This window comes from Oryctolagus cuniculus, chromosome 2, assembly GCF_051225735.1.
Source record: "Oryctolagus cuniculus isolate XC-2025 breed Fujian yellow rabbit chromosome 2, ASM5122573v1, whole genome shotgun sequence".
Taxonomy (NCBI): domain Eukaryota; kingdom Metazoa; phylum Chordata; class Mammalia; order Lagomorpha; family Leporidae; genus Oryctolagus; species Oryctolagus cuniculus.
The window spans coordinates 123,320,060-123,338,281 of NC_142868.1; the positions used below are offsets into that span (position 1 = coordinate 123,320,060).

The 18,222-nt window shown below is 42.6% G+C and overlaps 1 protein-coding gene across 1 annotated transcript in view; it reads left to right on the forward strand.

Moving 5' to 3' along the window:
* Window positions 1-18,222, forward strand: part of SUCLG1 (succinate-CoA ligase GDP/ADP-forming subunit alpha) — a 31,992-nt gene that overhangs the window by 135 nt on the left and 13,635 nt on the right. The window contains exons 2-5 of the mRNA XM_002709684.5: window positions 5,418-5,521; window positions 11,774-11,890; window positions 16,805-17,017; window positions 17,170-17,227. Coding sequence (XP_002709730.2) covers window positions 5,418-5,521; window positions 11,774-11,890; window positions 16,805-17,017; window positions 17,170-17,227 — 492 coding nt within the window. The remainder of the gene's footprint in view (window positions 1-5,417; window positions 5,522-11,773; window positions 11,891-16,804; window positions 17,018-17,169; window positions 17,228-18,222) is intronic.

Consider the following 18,222-nt stretch of genomic DNA (forward strand, 5'->3'; position numbering starts at 1 on the left):
TGTCCCCTTCGGGCTCCGGGGTCCGCAGGGCCCAACGACCTGACCCTGGCCGCAGCTGGCTCCTCAGGGCTGCACCGCGACGCGGGCTGGGAGGCCCAGGCCCGGAGTGGGAACCTTCTTGGGTGAAAGGCTCCTCGGGGCGGGGCTCTGGCTTAGGCTGCTGGAGGATGGTGACAAGAGTAGTGGAGTTAATTCGAGTCTGGGAGCCCCGTAGAGCTGGGAGCGTGCTCTTCCCCCGCGCTGCCGAGTGGAGCAGTGGGGGGTGGCGCCCAGACGGGCCCTATTTGGTGCGGGGAGTGAAGAGCACTAGGATGGACTCAGCTGGGAGGGTGAGTGTCTGGATTGAGAGATGGGGCAAGGAATTTCCTAGCAGGATACTGGGAGATGGAGCCGTCTCTTGTACAGGAGAGTCCGCAGTCCGAATTAGGGTCAGGGGGAAGGCGGTTTCCTTATTCAGAGTCAACAGAGTCCTTTAGACTCCGGGAAGTTTAGAGTTGACCAGGACCTTCGCCAGGTTATTTGCAGTGTCTCCACCAGGCAGAATGAACACCTCACTTCTCGAAAACTTCTCACTCAGAGTTCTAGTCTTTGAATAACGCTGACTGTTGAAAATCCTTGCTGTGTTCCAAGTCTGTGTGTTTGTCAGATAGGTTACAGTAGGAAGAAACTTAGGAATTCGCCACATCAGAGTTTGAAGTCTGGTTAGTCTCTTTACTATCTGTGTGATAACCTTGTCTGCTTTTCTGAATCTTTGTCTCAGCTAATGGTTGAAACCGCACAAAAATAGTTCCCTATTTTAATGAAAGCGAGGCACCATCACTTGTAAAGAACGCTATTATTTTGTCTACTGCTAGCAAGGGAAAGGGATTACAAATTAAAATAGTGACCCTGTTGCTTGGCCGATGCATCCTTATTTAAAGCATGTTGCAAGGTAAAAAAAAAATGTGCATCGCAGAAATGATGAAGTACGGAAGGATCTGGGTCCTTGTGCAGCAAAGTGAAGTGATTTTTATAAAACATCTAGTGTGAAATAGACACTCAGCTACAGTGACTTTTCCTATCTCTTCCTTTCTTCCACCTTGCTTCTAACTCCACTGCTTATACTAAGTATTGGATGAGACTTAATTCCTTTCTTGAGAAGATTACATTCCCACAGTGTACAGCGGGGAACGTGCCCTGATCGCTTTGCTTAGTTTACCAGATCACTTCAGGACAGAGGTTGGCTGGAGAGCTTTGGTCAAAGAGGAAAGAGTTGGGTTTATTTGGGAAAGTCTTCTGGAGATTTTGGTTGTGTAACACTTGAGGGTGGTGTTGGCAGAAGGAAAAGAAGGGTTAAGGAATGAGTAGTTAGGTATGGACCTGTGCTATCTCCTTTTGAATAGGGTGTGGTTTAAAGTGTAGAAGGTAAGATGTGTAGCATAGCCGTGAGGTGGGAAACCCCTGGAAAGAGTTGCTCACCTGTTCTTTTCTGTCCTGGGCGCTTGCTGGTCTGGGGTTCTGGAGAGCCTAACCTTGGGTAAGTCTGGTGTCTGAATAGGAGAGGAATCGAGAGCAGACAGGAAGCGTCTAAAGGAGCTGATTCCTTATCTACCTTCAGCTGACCTTAACTGTCCTCATCTTGTAGAACTGGAAGTTCTTTCTCCCTAGATCCGCAGAGATCCTCTGGTTTTGTTTTCTGTTGCTGGAGTGGTCTTGAATGATCCAAGTCCTGTCTTAAATTATCTGAGAAGGTTGAGATCTGAGCCGCAATATTTGCTCTACTAGAACTGGGGTTACAGACAACAGTGGTTAATGTGTAAAACCCTCTAGATCCTCTCTCCCGTACCACAATTTAAAGCTTATTTTTACTTCCACTAGAAAAATAGCAGCCACAACTACCTTGCAAACTCCTTTAAAAAAAAAAATAAAATCACAAATTATGATCTGAAGGTTAATAGAAACTAGAGGGGTAGGTGCAGCCGGCACCACGGCTCAATAGGCTAATCTTCCACCGTGTGGTGCCAGCACACTGGGTTCTAGTCCCGGTCGGGGCGCTGGATTCTGTCTCGGTTGCCCCTCTTCCAGGCCAGCTCTCTGCTGTGGCCAGGGAGTGCAGTGGAGGATGGCCCAAGTACTTGGGCTCTGCACCCCATGGGAGACCAGGATAAGTACCTGGTTCCTGCCTTTGGACCAGCTGCGGCGGCCATTGGAGGGTGAACCAACGGCAAAGGAAGACCTTTCTCTCTGTCTCTCTCTCTCACTGTTCACTCTGTCAAAAAAAAAAAAAAAAAAAAAAAAAAAATAGAGGGGTGAGTGTTGTGGCACAGTGGCTTGGGATGCCTGCTCCTCATACCAGGATGCCTGTGTGAGTCCTGGCTACTCTGCTTCTGATTCAGCTTCCTGTTAATGCATCCTGGGAGGCAGCAGTTGATGGCTCAAGTCCTTGGGTCCCTGCCATCCAAGTGGGAGACCAGATGGAGTTCTAGGCTTCTGGTATTTAGAGAGTGAACCAGGGCATGGACAATTCTCTTTCTCGCTCCCTCTCGCTTTTGTTCTTTCCCTCTCTCGCTTGCCCTCTCCCTCTCTCTTGCTGTCACTCTGCCTTTCAAGTAGATGAAAATAAGTAATATTTTTAAAAAACTAGAGAAACTAGGAGATTTTGTTTCCTCTGTTCTCTTAAATTTCAGTTGATGGTACATTATGTGCTGAAGGTTGTAAGTGTTGCAATATTGATTTGAGTTAAAAAGAACAAGCCAAGCAAACACTTGTATGTGCCTTCCAGAACCCTGCTGGAGGGGTAGTTTAGAATGTTAGCAATTCCTGACCCTCTAAGCCCCCCAGTTTTAGAGCTTATGAAAAAATGGAAAGAGTCCAGTTGAAGTGGGGAGGGAAAATAAAGTGAAAAGTGAGAAAGATTTCTATTGTAAGTTTAAGGATTTATAAGTATCTTTGAAATTGAAATATTGAAGTTTAAATAGAATCTTTTAAAATAAATGAAGAATAGGAACCAGTATTTTTGAACTTCAAAATTGTGGCATTTTAAATTTTTTTTTTTTTTTTTTTTTTGACAGGCAGAGTTAGATAGTGAGAGAGAGAGAGAAAGGTCTTCCTTCTGTTGGTTCACTCCCTAAATGGCTGCTACAGCCGGCGGCCTGTGCCGATCCAAAGCCAGGAGCCAGGTGCTTCCTCCTGGTCTCCCACGCAGGTGCAGGGGTCAAGCACTTGGACCATCCTCCTTCCCGGGCCACAGCAGAGAGCTGGACTGGAAGAGGAGCAACTGGGACAGAATCTTGTGCTCCAACCGGGACTAGAACCCAGAGTGCCAGTGCCTCAGGTGGAGGATTAGCCTAGTGAGCCGCCGCACAGACTGTGGCATTTTAATTTTAAAGTGCACAATCTACGTGGTCCAATACCTTTGTCAAGTGAGAAAATAAACACAGACAGTGTCCCAGTCAGTATCACATGGGATACTAGAACCTGGGTCTTTGACTCTATGCAGTATCCTGTCTGCTGATGTGTGCTGTGTGATAATTGGAGCCTTCTTATTTGAAGTGCTGTTTTTTTTTTGGGGGGGGGGCAGCCTCAGGTTTGCTGAGAAGGTGACTACCCTGTTCAGAGCTACCACTTGACTTTTACTATAATACTTGCCACGTTGTGTGGGCCTGTGTTTAGGATCGGGGAAGTATTTAGAAATGCGGTTAGGAAAAGCAGATCCTTAACATTGATGTTCTCATACTAAAGTCTAGTGTCATTGCAGCTAACAACCAAACCTTTGTTTCCAAAATACAAACTGGCCATGATCCAAATGTACAAATACAGCCATGAAAAAATGATTTGATTTTCTGTTGTCACTTGTTCTATAGAGCAGAGTCTTAGGTTATTGGTTAGGAGCATGTTGTTTGTCATACAAGGCCGTGGTTTGAGTCCCACCTGGGCAGATGTGCTTTGGACATAGATTGCGTCATTAATCCCACCAGGCAGTTTATAATGATGCAGTTGTTACTGGGGAAGAAGATTTGGTATGTGGCCAACTCAGTCCCTTTCCTTCATCATTGTTCTTACAGTTTGTACTTTTGTGTTCCTTTGTTTAATGTTCAGGGCAGGAAGTTTGATGTGGGTAGGACCTGAGTCTGCCTTATTCATCTGTTTATGCCTGGTACCTGCTGGATGATAGCCTGCCATAGTGAATACCACAGAGCAGTTTGGTCTGCTCATTCTGTATCAGAAACAGTGATAACAAAGTAGCCATTGGTGATCAGTACTCTCTCTACCTTAGGCTCTGTGTTATCTGCTCTATATATTATTAACTACCACATTAGCCCAGGAGGTAATATTATTATCCTCATTTTCACAGTGAGGCTGCACTTTCACAAATCTTTCATTTGTTAAAAACAGTGTACTTGTGCATGCTACACTTTATGTGTGTGCATGGATGAGTATATTTATAAAGAAGTATATAGAATATCATGAGGCCAGGGCTTTAACCCGCTGGACCACAGCACCGGCCCCAGTAACTTAGTTTTTTTAAAAAATAAATCTTTCTCTTCTCCTTTCCTATTTTATTGCCCCTTTTTCTTTTTTATATGAGTCCTTGAGTCTTTGATCAGAAGAAATTAAATGACTTTTTTTGTGTGTGTGTTTTAGACAAGTTTTATTCTGTAACTTTAACATTTAATGTATTGTTATTCCTGGGCAGTGAGTTGCAGAGTAGTTCTTCCTCATGCTCCTGAGAAAGTGTCCTTCTTGGCTCATTCATTGTTTGTATAAGTATTGGGCTTAAAAAACTGAGTCATGGGAAAGCAGGTGGCTGTTTAGTAAACATTATTAGTGGTGCTGATACCTGGTTTCCAGTCCCTGTATTTAATTTGAGCCATTTATTCATCTTTGAGCCTCACTTTTCATCTGAAGATGATAAACCAACTTTTCTATCTCAATTTAGAAAACACTACAAGATTTTTGTTAATGAGGGATCCAGCATAAAGTAGTTTTTTTCCCTTTCCTTAATCCACTACTGTGGTCAGAGTGGCTCATTTAAAAAGTGACATTTAGGAATGATTAGCTTAGTGGTTGAGATGTCTGTGTCCCACATTAGAGTGCCCAGAAATGATTCCCAGTTCTGGCTTCTGACTAGCTTCTTGCTTATAGAAAATGCCCTGGGAGGCAATAGTGAGGGCTCAACTAATTGGGTTGCTGCCACCATTCCCAGATGCCCGGCCCAAACCTGGTTGTGCAGACTTTTGGGGGAATGAAGTGACAGTTGGGAGCCCTCTGTTTTTTGTCCATCTCTCTTTGCCATACTTTAAAAAGTATTATTTAAATTTGCTGTAATCAAAGAATGTGCTTGCATTAGAGATTTTTTTATATTTTTGGGTCATCCAGTTGAATTCATGGTTCCAATGTTTGGAAAAATTTCCTAACATATTATCTTTGCTTTTCAGTGCAACAAAATGGAATTCGGCATTGTTCCTATACAGCTTCCCGGAAACATCTGTATATTGATAAAAATACGAAGGTTATTTGCCAGGGTTTCACTGGTAAACAGGTATGTATATTCAGATTTTTGTTAAAAAATTAAGCTATTTTCTATTTTTAATATTATAAAAATAATAATATAAAGTATACTATCCAGTGGTAGGGCTATATTTTGGGAATGGGATGGGTACTGTAATCAGCTGTGAGCTGAAAACTGTGTTTAAACTTACCTTGAAAATCCTTAGATATTTGCCATGTTAGAGACCCACATACTGTCTTTTAACAAATACAGCACTGCTGGTTTTATGCCAGTGCTGGAACAGATCATTCTTTTTAGCAACTGGTAAAGTAGATTGCTTCCGTTTCAGATGCATTCAGAAAAGCCACTTTTTGGTACACAGAATCCACATTCAGTGCGGAGAAATGCTCAAACTGATAGTCATGGGAATTGAAGTGGGCAGAGGCATCAGCACATTGATTTTTCCAGTCTTACACTCTGTGAGACGTATGGTCTTTGAAAGGCTTGACAAGCAAAATTGCCTGAAGTATTTTATTTTAATTAGTTCTCATTCACTTATATTCATTCTCTTTCCTTCTCCTCTGCCTACATCATAGAATTTGCATGTTTATCTGTCATGTGATTTATAATAAATCTACAATATAAGGATCTCCTATTCCTCTTTCCTACCATTCTACTCCCTAAGAATTGTTTTTGTTAATGTTAGTATGTATTCTCCCAGATATTTTTCCTGTACATACATTCATATAATGTGTGTATATAAAATATATATGAAAGAATTATATAAATTTGTACAGCATTTTATATATGCATATTTTATTATTTATTTAATATATTGTATTTACATATATAGTGTATTTGTCTAGGAAAACAGATTCCTAAATGTAAAATCAGTTGTTAAAGCTCTGTGTATGTAAAATTTTGATAGCTACTGCTAAATTGCCCCTTAAAATATTTGAGCATGGCAAGTTTTTGGCCTAATAGGTTAAAACACCTGCATCCCTTATCACAGTACCCTGGTTCCATTCCCACTTCTGATTCTTTTTTTTTTTTTTTTAAAGATTTATTTATTTATTTATTTGAGAGGTAGAGTTACAGTGAGAGAGAGAGAGAGACAGAGAGAAAGGTCTTCCTTCCGTTGGTTCACTCCCCAAACTGCCACAACGGCCAGAGCTGCGCCAATCCGAAGCCAGGCACCTCCTCCTGGTCTCCCATGGGGTGCAGGGGCCCAAACACCTGAGCCATCCTCTACTGCCTTCCTGGGCCACAGCAGAGAGCTGGACTGGAAGAGGAGCAACCGGGACTAGAACCCGGTGCCCATATGGGATGCCGGTGCCGCGGGCGGAGGATTAAGCAAGTGAACCATGGCGCCAGCCCCCCACTTCTGATTCTTGACTCTACTTCTTGCCAGTACAGATCCTAGGAGGTGTAGGTGATGATCACTCAAATTGAATTCTTGCCACCCATGTGGGAGACCAGGATTGAGTTTCTGGCTCCTGGCTTCTGCCCAGTCTGGCCATTATGGGCATCTGGAGAGTAAACCAGAGGATGGGAGTTTTCTGTCTGTCTCTGAGATAACTAAATAAATGAAACAGTTGAATGAATTTAAACTTCCATTGTAAGATATACACAGGTTTTTTTTTTTTTTTTTTAAATGACAGCAATTAGAAGATAACCATGTCAACCACATGTCGTAACTCAGTGTATTCCTTTATTATTAAGAGATATGACAAGATAAAAGCAGTTAATGATTTTCCTGGTAATTTTGTAAATTTTTTTGTAATTTAAAAGTTAATAATTTTTCTGTAATTGAAAGAATTGCCATGTCAGTTTTTTTAGTAGATTGATAATCTAGAGCTAAAGTCAGCAAGTTTATTCTGCAAAAGGCCAGATAGTAAACATTTTAAGATTAGTGGGTCATACAGTCTCTGTTAAAACTACTTAGCAGCATGCAACAAAGAGAGCAGTCACAGGATATATGTCATTGAATGGGCATGACTATATTACAATAAAACTTAACTAACAAAGCCAGGTGGTAAATCAAATCCCACAGACAGTAATGCTAACCTTCATCTTGAGGATGGTCCCTAAATATTCACATTGCTATAACTTTTGTTTTTAAAGCACTTAGAAACTTTTATTTATAGTTCGTTATTTTATTTTTAAATTAAGTATTTATTTTTATTTGAGAGTGAGTGAGTGAGCTCCCATATGTTGATTCACTCCTCAAATGCCTGCAATGGCTGAGGCTGACCTGGAGCTGGAGCTGGGAACTGGAACTCAGTCCAGGACTCTCATGCCTAGTTCAAGTTATATTTAGCCTGTTTTTAAAAACAAATCACTGCATCCGGTGCTGTGGTGCACTAGGTTAATCCTCCGCCTAGTGGCACCGGCATCCCATATGGGTGCTGGTTCTAGTCCTGGTTCCTCCTCTTCCAGTCCAGCTCTCTGCTATGGCCTAGGAAAGCAGTGGAGGATGGCCCAGGTGTTTGGGCCCCTGCATCCGCATGGGAAACCAGGAGGAGGCGCCTGGCTCCTGGCTTCAGATTGGCGCAGCTCTGGCCGTTGTGGCAGTTTGGGGAGTGAACCAATGGAAGGGAGACCTTTCTCTCTTTTTCTCTCACTGTCTGTAACTCTGCCTGTCAAATTAATAAATAAAACCTTAAAAAAATAATAATTGTAATAATCAAATGCTTGATTAACCCAAACTCCTGATATGAGTTTATTATATATGATTTTATTTTTTGTTTGGTAAGCTTTATTTGATCCTGTGAGCTTTTTTGTGAGAACCTTTGTCCATGGTATAAGTACTATTTTGAATTGTCCCTGCTTCCTAAATTAGGTGGTGGTTTGTCTAAATGTTTAAATCTAAGATTGGTTTCAGTGTCTTTCAGCTACCAGCAATCACTTTTCCTGATTTTTTTAAACTAGTCAAAGGCTTTAATTGTTAGATTTGTTGATTTAGATTGTTACTATGGAGTTTATTATGAAGTCTGAAATTTAGAGTTTACTTCTAAATTTTCATTTTATCTTATTAGTTCTCTTTTCAGTGCACACATTGTTCCACATGTGAATGAGGAATACTTACATTTAGAGTAAACTCCAGCAGTGCAGATTTCTAATGGGTGCCATCTAATTTCTCTTACTGGCTTTTATGAGTTGCTAAAATTATTTCTAGTCATAACTGCACTGGCTGATGATCATGGGAGAACTAAGAAAAATAAGCTTATTTTTTTTAAAGATTTTATTTATTTATTTGAGAGGTAGAGTTACAGACAGTGAGAGGGAAAGACAGAGAGAAAGGTCTTCCGTCTGTTGGTTCACTCCCCAGATGGCCGCTGTGGCCGGAGCTGCACTGATCCAAAGCCAGGAGCCAGCTGCCTCCCACATGAGTGCAGGGGCCCAACAATTAGGGCCATCTCCTACTGCTTTCCCAGGCCACAACAGAGAGCTGGATTGGAAGAGGAGTAGCTGGGAGTAGAACCGGTGTGCTGGCCCCAGAAAAATAAGCTTATTTTGAATGGAAATGATATCCTTGTTTAGCACTACATTAAGACTAAAAAAAAATCGGTCTGTTTGAATGTATCTGGCAGTGTAGACAAGGGCAGTGTTTCTCAAAGTATATGGATTAAAGACCAGTTTAGGTGTTTGTTTTTAATTCTCATCTGATGTGGATCAGTGCTTTGGTAAAATACAGTAAAAGTTGCAGCAATGTCTCTGTTATGTTGGTAAACATTCTCATTTTTACTTATACCTTTAATAGAACTTGAATACTTGGGACAGCATTTTTGGGTCCCTGTAGAGTGACCATATAACTCCATTCATTTTTTTCAACAAGTATTCATTGTATGCCTACTTTATGCAATGTGTTGATTTAGATGCCATATCATAATGGACAAAATAGAAGTGCCTGTCTTCATGGAATTGGATTTTAGTGAGGGGGAAAATATATCGATAAAATCCATGCATGAATTATGTGGTTTATTAGAAGTATAATTACTGTGGAAAAAATAAATGAGATAAAGGAAGATTTGGTTATGTGTGTAAAATTGTGGTGGTTGGGATGTAAGAAAGAGGACTTTTACGTTAGGTGATCAGAGAAGTCCTAACCTCTGAGTCAAGATCTAAAGGAGATAGAGAGATGAACCAAGTAGGTGTCTAAGGAACTGCATTTGATGCAAAGGGCTAAGCGAGGCCATGAAGCAGGCTTTTCCTGCTATCCCGGGAAGTTCTGAGGCCACTGTGGAGAAAAGATTGAAAGTGAGCATGGACAATAATCCCTGAAGAGTTTTGGTGACTTAGATCAAGGTCTTGGCAGTGGAAAGGGGAGAAGTTGTTGTTTATGGTTTGAAGGTAGAGCAACAAAATTTGCTAGTGGATCAGATGTGGGATATAAGAAACAAGAATCTAGGGTGACTTCAGTATTTTTGGTCTTCACAGCTGTAGAGTGGGGTTGTTTTTAACTGAGGTGGGGTAGACTGTAGAGGGGCATGGACAGGGCCATGTTCCAAACTCAGGTTTGGAACGTGTTAAATTGAGGATGCCTACTACTTCTCCAAGTGAAGATTTCAGGTGGGCAGTTGGCAGTGTAAGTATAGAGTGCAAAGCAAAAGTCGTAGGAGGGGTTACCTTATGGGTGACATTTATTGCTATGATGAGAGTGACATAACTAAGGGCATGAATTTTAGAGAAAATAGAAGTCTGGGGAGAGAGAAAGCAGAGGAAAACTAAAGGAAGTAGAGCCTCGGAATCTTAGCAAAAAAGAAAAGAAAATCCTAATCCCTACAGGCATTTTTGATTATTACAATATGATGGGTGGAGGGGAGGATGTTGTCCTGGCATCTAATTAGTAGAGGCCAGGAATACCTTTTTTTTTTTTTTTTTTTTAAATTTTTTTGACAGGCAGAGTGGACAGTGAGAGAGAGACAGAGAGAAAGGTCTTCCTTTTGCCGTTGGTTCACCCTCCAATGGCCACCACGGCCGGCGTGCTGCGGCCGGTGCACCACGCTGATCCCAAGGCAGGAGCCAGGTGCTTCTCCTGGTCTCCCATGGGGTGCAGGGCCCAAGGACTTGGGCCATCCTCCACTGCACTCCCGGGCCACAGCAGAGAGCTGGCCTGGAAGAGGGGCAACCGGGACAGAATCCGGTGCCCCTACCGGGACTAGAACCCGGTGTGCCGGCGCCGCAAGGCAGAGGATTAGCCTAGTGAGCTGCGGCGCTGGCTAGGAATGCTTTTAAATAGCCTACGAGTTATAGGGTGATCTCCTATAACTCCCCCCCCCAAAAAAAAAATCATGTCCATATTGTCTATAAAGTTGTAGTTGAGGGGAGAGTGAATGGGTAGGGGAATAGTGGATGTTGGCTGGGTGGCATTAAAGGCTCACTTAAAGTGACTAGATTGAAAGAGAGCTTTGAATGAACAAAAGGATCACTTAGTGATCAGTAATTTAAAGTGAGACAAGTCAGCATTTTTTTTTTTTCTTTTTGGTAGTGTTTGGCTGCACAAGTGAAGTCTTAGAGTAGGTAGCAAATTGGATTTAGCTAAGTTTTTGGTTTTGTTACATGTGTAGTTTCAAGTGAGAGAGATCCAAGATTGTTGTGTGAGTATAATGATTGACCACAGATTTTTTATTTTTTTTTATTTTTAAGGTTTATTTATTTATTTGAAGGGCAGAGTTATAGAGAAACAGGGGGAGAGAGAGAGAGAGGTCTTCCATCTTCTGGTTCACTCCTCAAATGGCCACAATTGCTGAAACAATTGCTGATCCAAGGCCAGGAGCTTCTTCTGGGTCTCCCATGTGGGTGCAGAGGCCTAAGGATTTGGGCCATCTTCCACTGCTTTCCCAAGGCATAGGAGAGAGCTGTATCAGAAGTGGAGCAGCCAGGACTCAAATGGGCACCCAGATAAGATGCCAGCATTGCAGGCGGTGGTTTACCCACTATGCCACAGCTCTGGCCTCTTGACCACAGATTTTAAACTGGACAAAGAGAAGGGTGTGGACATGGGGACTTTAGGAATAAAGAAAAGGGGATGTTCTTTCAAGTAAATACCAGAGTATCATCAGCCAAGTTTGAAAACAGAATAAAAAGAGACCATTTTTCATAGTTTGGCTTTGCAGAAGCCCGATTTGCTTTAAGGTTTGAAACTGTGTTTAGTAAGTTGATGAATATGCTAGATAGACCTTATTGTCTGGGAATACTTAACCATTTGTTTTTCTTTTCCTAAGTGGCTAAGATTGCCTTTTCAGCTCTTGGCATCTAAGTCTGCCTTTTCTTATGAATCTTGTGTGTTTTCCCCCTCAGGGCACCTTCCATAGCCAGCAGGCATTGGAATATGGCACCAAACTCGTTGGAGGAACTACTCCAGGGAAAGGAGGCAAGACACATCTGGGCTTACCTGTCTTTAATACTGTGAAGGAGGTAATTAATGGCACCTGAGTTTGGCAAGGGATGAAGGGGAAAAGTGAGCTTTCTTTGAGTAGAGATCTTAATTTTGTCCCTTTTGGAGGAGTCACTATTTGCTATTTGAAAATCTAATAACCTAGAGAAATCAGAATTGTAGTAAAAATGAGAATGTCATTTTTGTTTATAGGCATGCATCAACTATTAAGGTAAGAAGTGCTATGACTGGCTTCTTTTTGCCTTGTTATATTTTCTTTACATTTCTTCTTCTGGATGTCAGCAGCTACCCCCTAACTATTCCTGGTTATGGATCGTGTGGCAGGACTATGCTAGGTGCTTTGTACGCATTGTCCTATTCATGCCTTGCTACAACCCTTTGAAGTAGTGCTGTTGTCAAACCCCCACCCCCACTCCCTTTTTTTTTTGAAGACTTATTTTATTTTAAAGGCAGAGTTATAGAGAGAGGGAGAGACAGGAGAGAGAGAGGACTGGTACAGGCTTCATTTGGGTCTCCCATGTATGTAGCAGGGGCTCAGCCTTCTTCGGCTGCTTTCCCAGGTTCATTAGCTGGGAGCTGGATCAGAAGTGGAACATCCAGGACTTCAACAGGTACCCACATGGGATGCCAGCATTGTAGATGGTAGCTTAACCTGCTCTTCCACAATGCTGGCCCCTGTCATCTTCCTTCTCAAGACAAGAGTGCTGCCAGTGCAGAGAAATTGAGGATCTCACCAGTGATCTCACAACTCGAAAGTGCTAGACTCAGGACGGCTCAGAATAAATAGTGTGGTCCTTTGCATACGAAATGACGAATCACAGGGTCCCAGTTTCTATTCTGAATTTCTGATTTCTTGATAATACTTTTTAAATGATTTTTAATTTAAACTTCTTTGCTGTGACTCTCTTTTTTTTTTTTTTTTTTTTTTGACAGGCAGAGTAGACAGTGAGAGAGAGAGACAGAGAGAAAGGTCTTTTCTGTTGGTTCAGCTGTGGCCTGCGCACTATGGCCGGCACACCACACTGATCCCAAGGCAGGAGCCAGGTGCTTCTCCTGGTCTCCCATGGGGTGCAGGGCCCAAGGACTTGGGCCATCCTCCACTGCACTCCCTGGCCACAGCAGAGAGCTGGTCTGGAAGAGGGGCAACCGGGACAGAATCCGGCGCCCTGACCAGGACTAGAACCCGGTGTGCCGGCACCACAAGGCGGAGGATTAGCCTAGTGAGCCGCGGCACCGGCAAGTGTACTGTTTTAAAAAGTAAAAAAGTTTAAAAAAAAATGTTACAAATCATATGTTCTGTAGAGGAATCATTTAAACTCTTTTTTGCTTTAAATTGTTAAAGCTTTTCTTCCCTTAAGTTCTGTAAACTATGTTTTAAAATAAAAATCTTATTTATTTATTTGAAAGAGTTAGAGAGGAAGAGAAAGAGAGAACTTCTATCCTTTGACTCACTCCCCAGATGGCTGCAATGGCCAGGGCTGGATCAGGCTGAAGCCAGGAGTCAGGAGCTTTATCCTTGTCTCCTGTGTGGGCAGCAGGGGCCCAGACACTTGGATCATCTTTTCCTACTTTTCCAGGTCATTAGCATGGAGCTAGATTGGAAGTGAAGCAGCTGGGATACCATCCAGTGCCCACATGGGATGCTGGCATTGCAGGTGGTGGCTTAACTCATTATGTTACAACACCGGCCCCTCTTTTAAGTTCTCTCATGGCTGACTTTATGACCTCAAAAATAGGAGATATTTCATAATTCCTGTTCATAGTCTTGTCTTGTTACGAGTTATTTTTTTCTTTTTTTTAAAGATTTTTTAAAAAAATTTATTTGAAAGGCATAGTTACAGAGAGAGGGAGAGACGGAGAGAGAGATCGATCTTCCATCCACTGGTTCGCGTCCCAGATGGCCACAGTGGCCAGGGCTGGATAGACTGAAGCTAGGAGCCAAGAGCGTCTTCTAGAACTCCCATTTGGATTCAGGGGCCCAAGAACTTGGGCCTTCCTCCACTGCTTTCCCATGCCATCAGCAGGGAGCTGGATCAGAAGTGGAGCATGCAGGACTCGAACCAGTGCCCCTATGGGATGCCAGTGTCACAAGTGGTGGCTTTACTTGTTATGCCACAACACCAGCCTCTTTGGCTTTGTTTTAAAGGAAATTTTGTTGATATACCATTCATTTATTATTTATAGTGACACAAATAGATGTAGCATTTGAAATATCCTGTTAAGTTCTTTGACAGACACTATTTATTTCTTACCTGTTCAACTTACAGAGAACTCTCTGAGTTAGTAGGATGGAATCCTTTTATTTAGCATGATTTCCCAGCTAGCATACAGTACTTGTCACAGTTGAGCTTCTGGTAGTATTTGTAGCACTTAACAGGTAGAGAACTGTAGGATGTATTTTTTTAATAGGATACACACACGCCTATGGTCTACTTTTGGTTCTTAGTTTTTTTTGTTTTTTTTTTTTTTTATTTGGACAGGCAGAGTGGACAGTGAGAGAGAGAGACACAGAGAGATCTTCCTTTTGCCATTGGTTCACCCCCCAATGGCTGCTGCGGCTGGCACACCGCGCTGATCCGAAGCCAGGAGCCAGGTGCTTCTTGTCTCCCGTGCGGGTGCAGGGCCCAAGGACCTGGGCCATCCTCCACTGCCCTCCCGGGCCACAGCAGAGAGCTGTACTGGAAGGGGAGCAACCGGGACTAGAACCCGATGCTCCGACCGGGACTAGAACCCGGGGTGCCAGCGCCGCAGGTGGAGGATTAGCCTATTGAGCTGCGGCACTGGCCTGGTTCTTAGTTTTTAATTTTTTTGTTCCCCTCTATCATCATCTTGAGCAGATTTTTTTCTTTGTTAAGATTTATTTATTTATTTATTTATTTGAGACAAACAAAAAGAGAGAGAGAGAGAGAAAGTCTTCCATCCCCTGGTTCATTTCCCAAATGCCTATAACAACCAGGGGCCAGGACAAAGCCAGGAGCCAGGAACTTCATCTAGGTCTTCCACATGGGTGGCAGGAACCCATGAACTTGGGCCATCCTCTGCTGCCTCAGGATGCCCATTCTTGGGAAGGTGGCACGCCATCTGAGGCACTCCTACAAGGGATGCAAGCATCTCGAGAGGTGACTTGACCTGCTACACCACAATGCCTGCGCTGAACAGAGTTTTTGAAAAATAATTTTTAACCCCCATCATTTGTGGATGATCTGTCAGTGTCCTTTGACTTTATTCTGTCACTGTCCAGATACCTCTTTCTGCTAGGGATGTGCTAAAGAAAGCTGCTCAGTCGGGGGATGCGGGCCATCATTCGGCAGTGATTCTCAGACACTGTCTTACCTCTGTCCTTTCTTCTCGTTGTAACTGTATATTCCAAAACATTTGACTTTTACCTTGATTGAGTTATGTTTGTAGTGTTTATGGGGAGGCAGCCTCTAAATGACAAGAGTGGATACTTTGCAATCAGATACACTTGTATGTAAATCTTGGCTGTGCAAATTCCTAACTATGTGATCTTACGCAGTTATTTAATATCTCTTGGCCTTGGCATCTGACTTGTAAAACATAGATCCTAAGCATTCCGGATTGTGTTGATGCTTTAATTGAGTCCTCTTACAGGGCTTATTATGGAATAGGTGCTGCTGCTCTTCAAGAGTAACTTCATGGCCGGTGCCGCAGCTCAATAGGCTAATCCTCCACCTGTGGCGCCGGCACACCGGGTTCTAGTCCTGGTCAGGGTGCCGGATTCTGTCCCGGTTGCCCCTCTTCCAGGCCAGCTCTCTGCTGTGGCCCGGGAGTGCAGTGGAGGATGGCCCAAGTGCTTGGGCCCTGCACCCACATGGGAGACCAGGAAAAGCACCTGGCTCCTGCCTTGGGATCAGCGTGGTGTGCCGGCCGCAGCGCGCCAGCTGCGGTGGCCATTGGAGAGTGAACCAATGGCAAAAGGAAGACCTTTCTCTCTGTCTCTCTCTCTCACTGTCCACTCTGCCTGTCAAAAAACAAAACAAAACAAAAAAAAACTTCAAGGAGTGTTCCATATGGTAAAAAAGACATAGCCATTCATACAGATTGGTGGATACATCAGATCAGATTATATACGAGGAGAATATGTTGAGACCAAATGCAGGTTTATGTCTACAGCGAGAACAGCACTCAAACTGATGGTCTTTAAGTGCTCTGCATTGTGATGGGTTATTATAGTGGAGTCTGATGCTTCTTTGATCCGTTGGTTCACCCTCCAATGGCCGCTGCGGCCACAATGGCCGGAACTGCACCGATCCGAAGCCAGGAGCCACGAGCTTCTTCTGGGTCTCCCACGTGGGTGCAGGGGCCCAAGGATTTAGGCCATCTTCTACTGCTTTCCCAGGCCATAGCAGAGAGCTGGATAGGAAGTAGAGCAGCCGGGAATTCGAACCAGTGCCCATATGGGATGCTGGCACTGCAGGCGGTGGCTATACTTGCTACGCCATAGTGCCGGCCCCTATGATATATTTTTAAACAGATATTTGAGAGCCAAGTTTTCAACACTTGGGGATCTGTCACTGTCCCTTGTTCACTTGGGCAGTTGTAGGGTTTTTGGTACTGGATTGGTGGTTCAGTGTCTTGGTTGTATAGTGTCTTAGTCTGTTTGACAGAAAAAATGAGCATGCCACAGGAATGAGTGGACACAAATGTAAATCTGGCAGTATTTCAGGTTTACTGACAAGCCGTCATCAGCCTCTTAATTCATAGTAATATTCAAAATGGAGCAGAGAAGAGGCTCAGCTTGATTGTATTTTCTAACTGTGCAGTGAGCTTGAGCATGGGAGGAATGAGCACATTATGTGCCTCCTGACTGCTCTCCTTTCCTGATCCCAAGACGTTATTAGAGTCATATTGTTTATTTTATTTTATAATGTTTACGACCCAACCAACGAAATGTTTCCTGGTTACTATTTCAGGCCAAAGAACAGACAGGAGCAACAGCTTCTGTCATTTATGTCCCTCCTCCTTTTGCCGCTGCCGCCATTGATGAAGCCATTGAGGCAGAAATGCCGTTGGTTGTGTGCATCACTGAAGGCATCCCACAGCAGGACATGGTCCGAGTCAAGCACAAACTGCTGCGCCAAGCAAAGACGAGGCTAATCGGGCCAAACTGCCCTGGAGTTATCAATGTGAGTGCAGAAAGGGACAGGAACAACAGGCCAAACAGCTTTGAATCATTCCAAGTGTATTTGTGTGTATGGCCTTTGAGTTTTTCTTTTTCTTTCTTTCTTTTTTTTTTTTTTTTTTTACCTTCCTAAAACTATGATTGATTTTCTTCCAGCCTGGAGAATGCAAAATTGGCATCATGCCTGGCCATATTCACAAGAAAGGAAGAATTGGTGAGTTTGTTACTTTCTTATAGATTAAAAAAAATTATTTACTTTAAACTCTCAAAACTTATAAGGAGAATTTGTGAATATACAAATAAAATTTATTTTAAGTTAACTTTAGTAGAATTTATAAGGGGATGTTTTTCATGAATCTGTTTTTATATTCTGGGAAGCACTTAATAATTCTACCAATTTATGAAGTATCTGTACAAGATTTTGCCTATTTTTTATTGGGTTGTTTGTCTTTCTATTGTTGAACATAGGAGTACTGTCTTTTTATTATTGAATATAGGAATTCTGTAAATATTCTGGATATAAGTCCTTTGTTAGATCATATGTCCTTGTGAATATCTTTATTGGTAGTCTTACTGTGTCCTGTCTAAAAGTTACTTTACTTTCTTATTTCTTGTGAAAATGTTTTAGAAAAATTTTACTTCTACTTGGTTAATTCTCAAGAGAGAAGCCAAATTTACATTTCAAAGTTAGGCATGGTATGCCTGTTCTTTTTAGACCCTTCACTAAACTATACTGTCTTTATAATGCTAGGTGGTTACAGTTTTTTTTTTTCTCTTTATAACCCATAGCTGCTAATACTAAGTGGGAGTATTCATCAGAGGGGATGAATGTCACTCATATAGTTTACAGAATTAGGTCATGAATACAGGTCATGATTTTTATTTATTGGTAATGTCTTAGAGCTGACAGCTCTGCTGCAAGTAGAGTACTTGATAAGTTCACATGTGAGAGAGGTTGCAGGGAACTCCATAGGTCAGCACATCCATATTGTTGATCTACATTGTCACAGAAGCCCCTGTACACATTTGAATATTCCATATACTAGTTGGTCTGCTTCGAATGGCTACTAATATAGTCTTGAGGTGAATGTAGAAGTAGGGGTTCTGTAGGCTGAGTTGCCTTTCTGATCAATGCCCTGCCTTCTAAGGTGCCCATAAACATAAAAAATAAAAGTTTCTGGTTAGTGCTTTAGACCTTAGCTGTGGGAA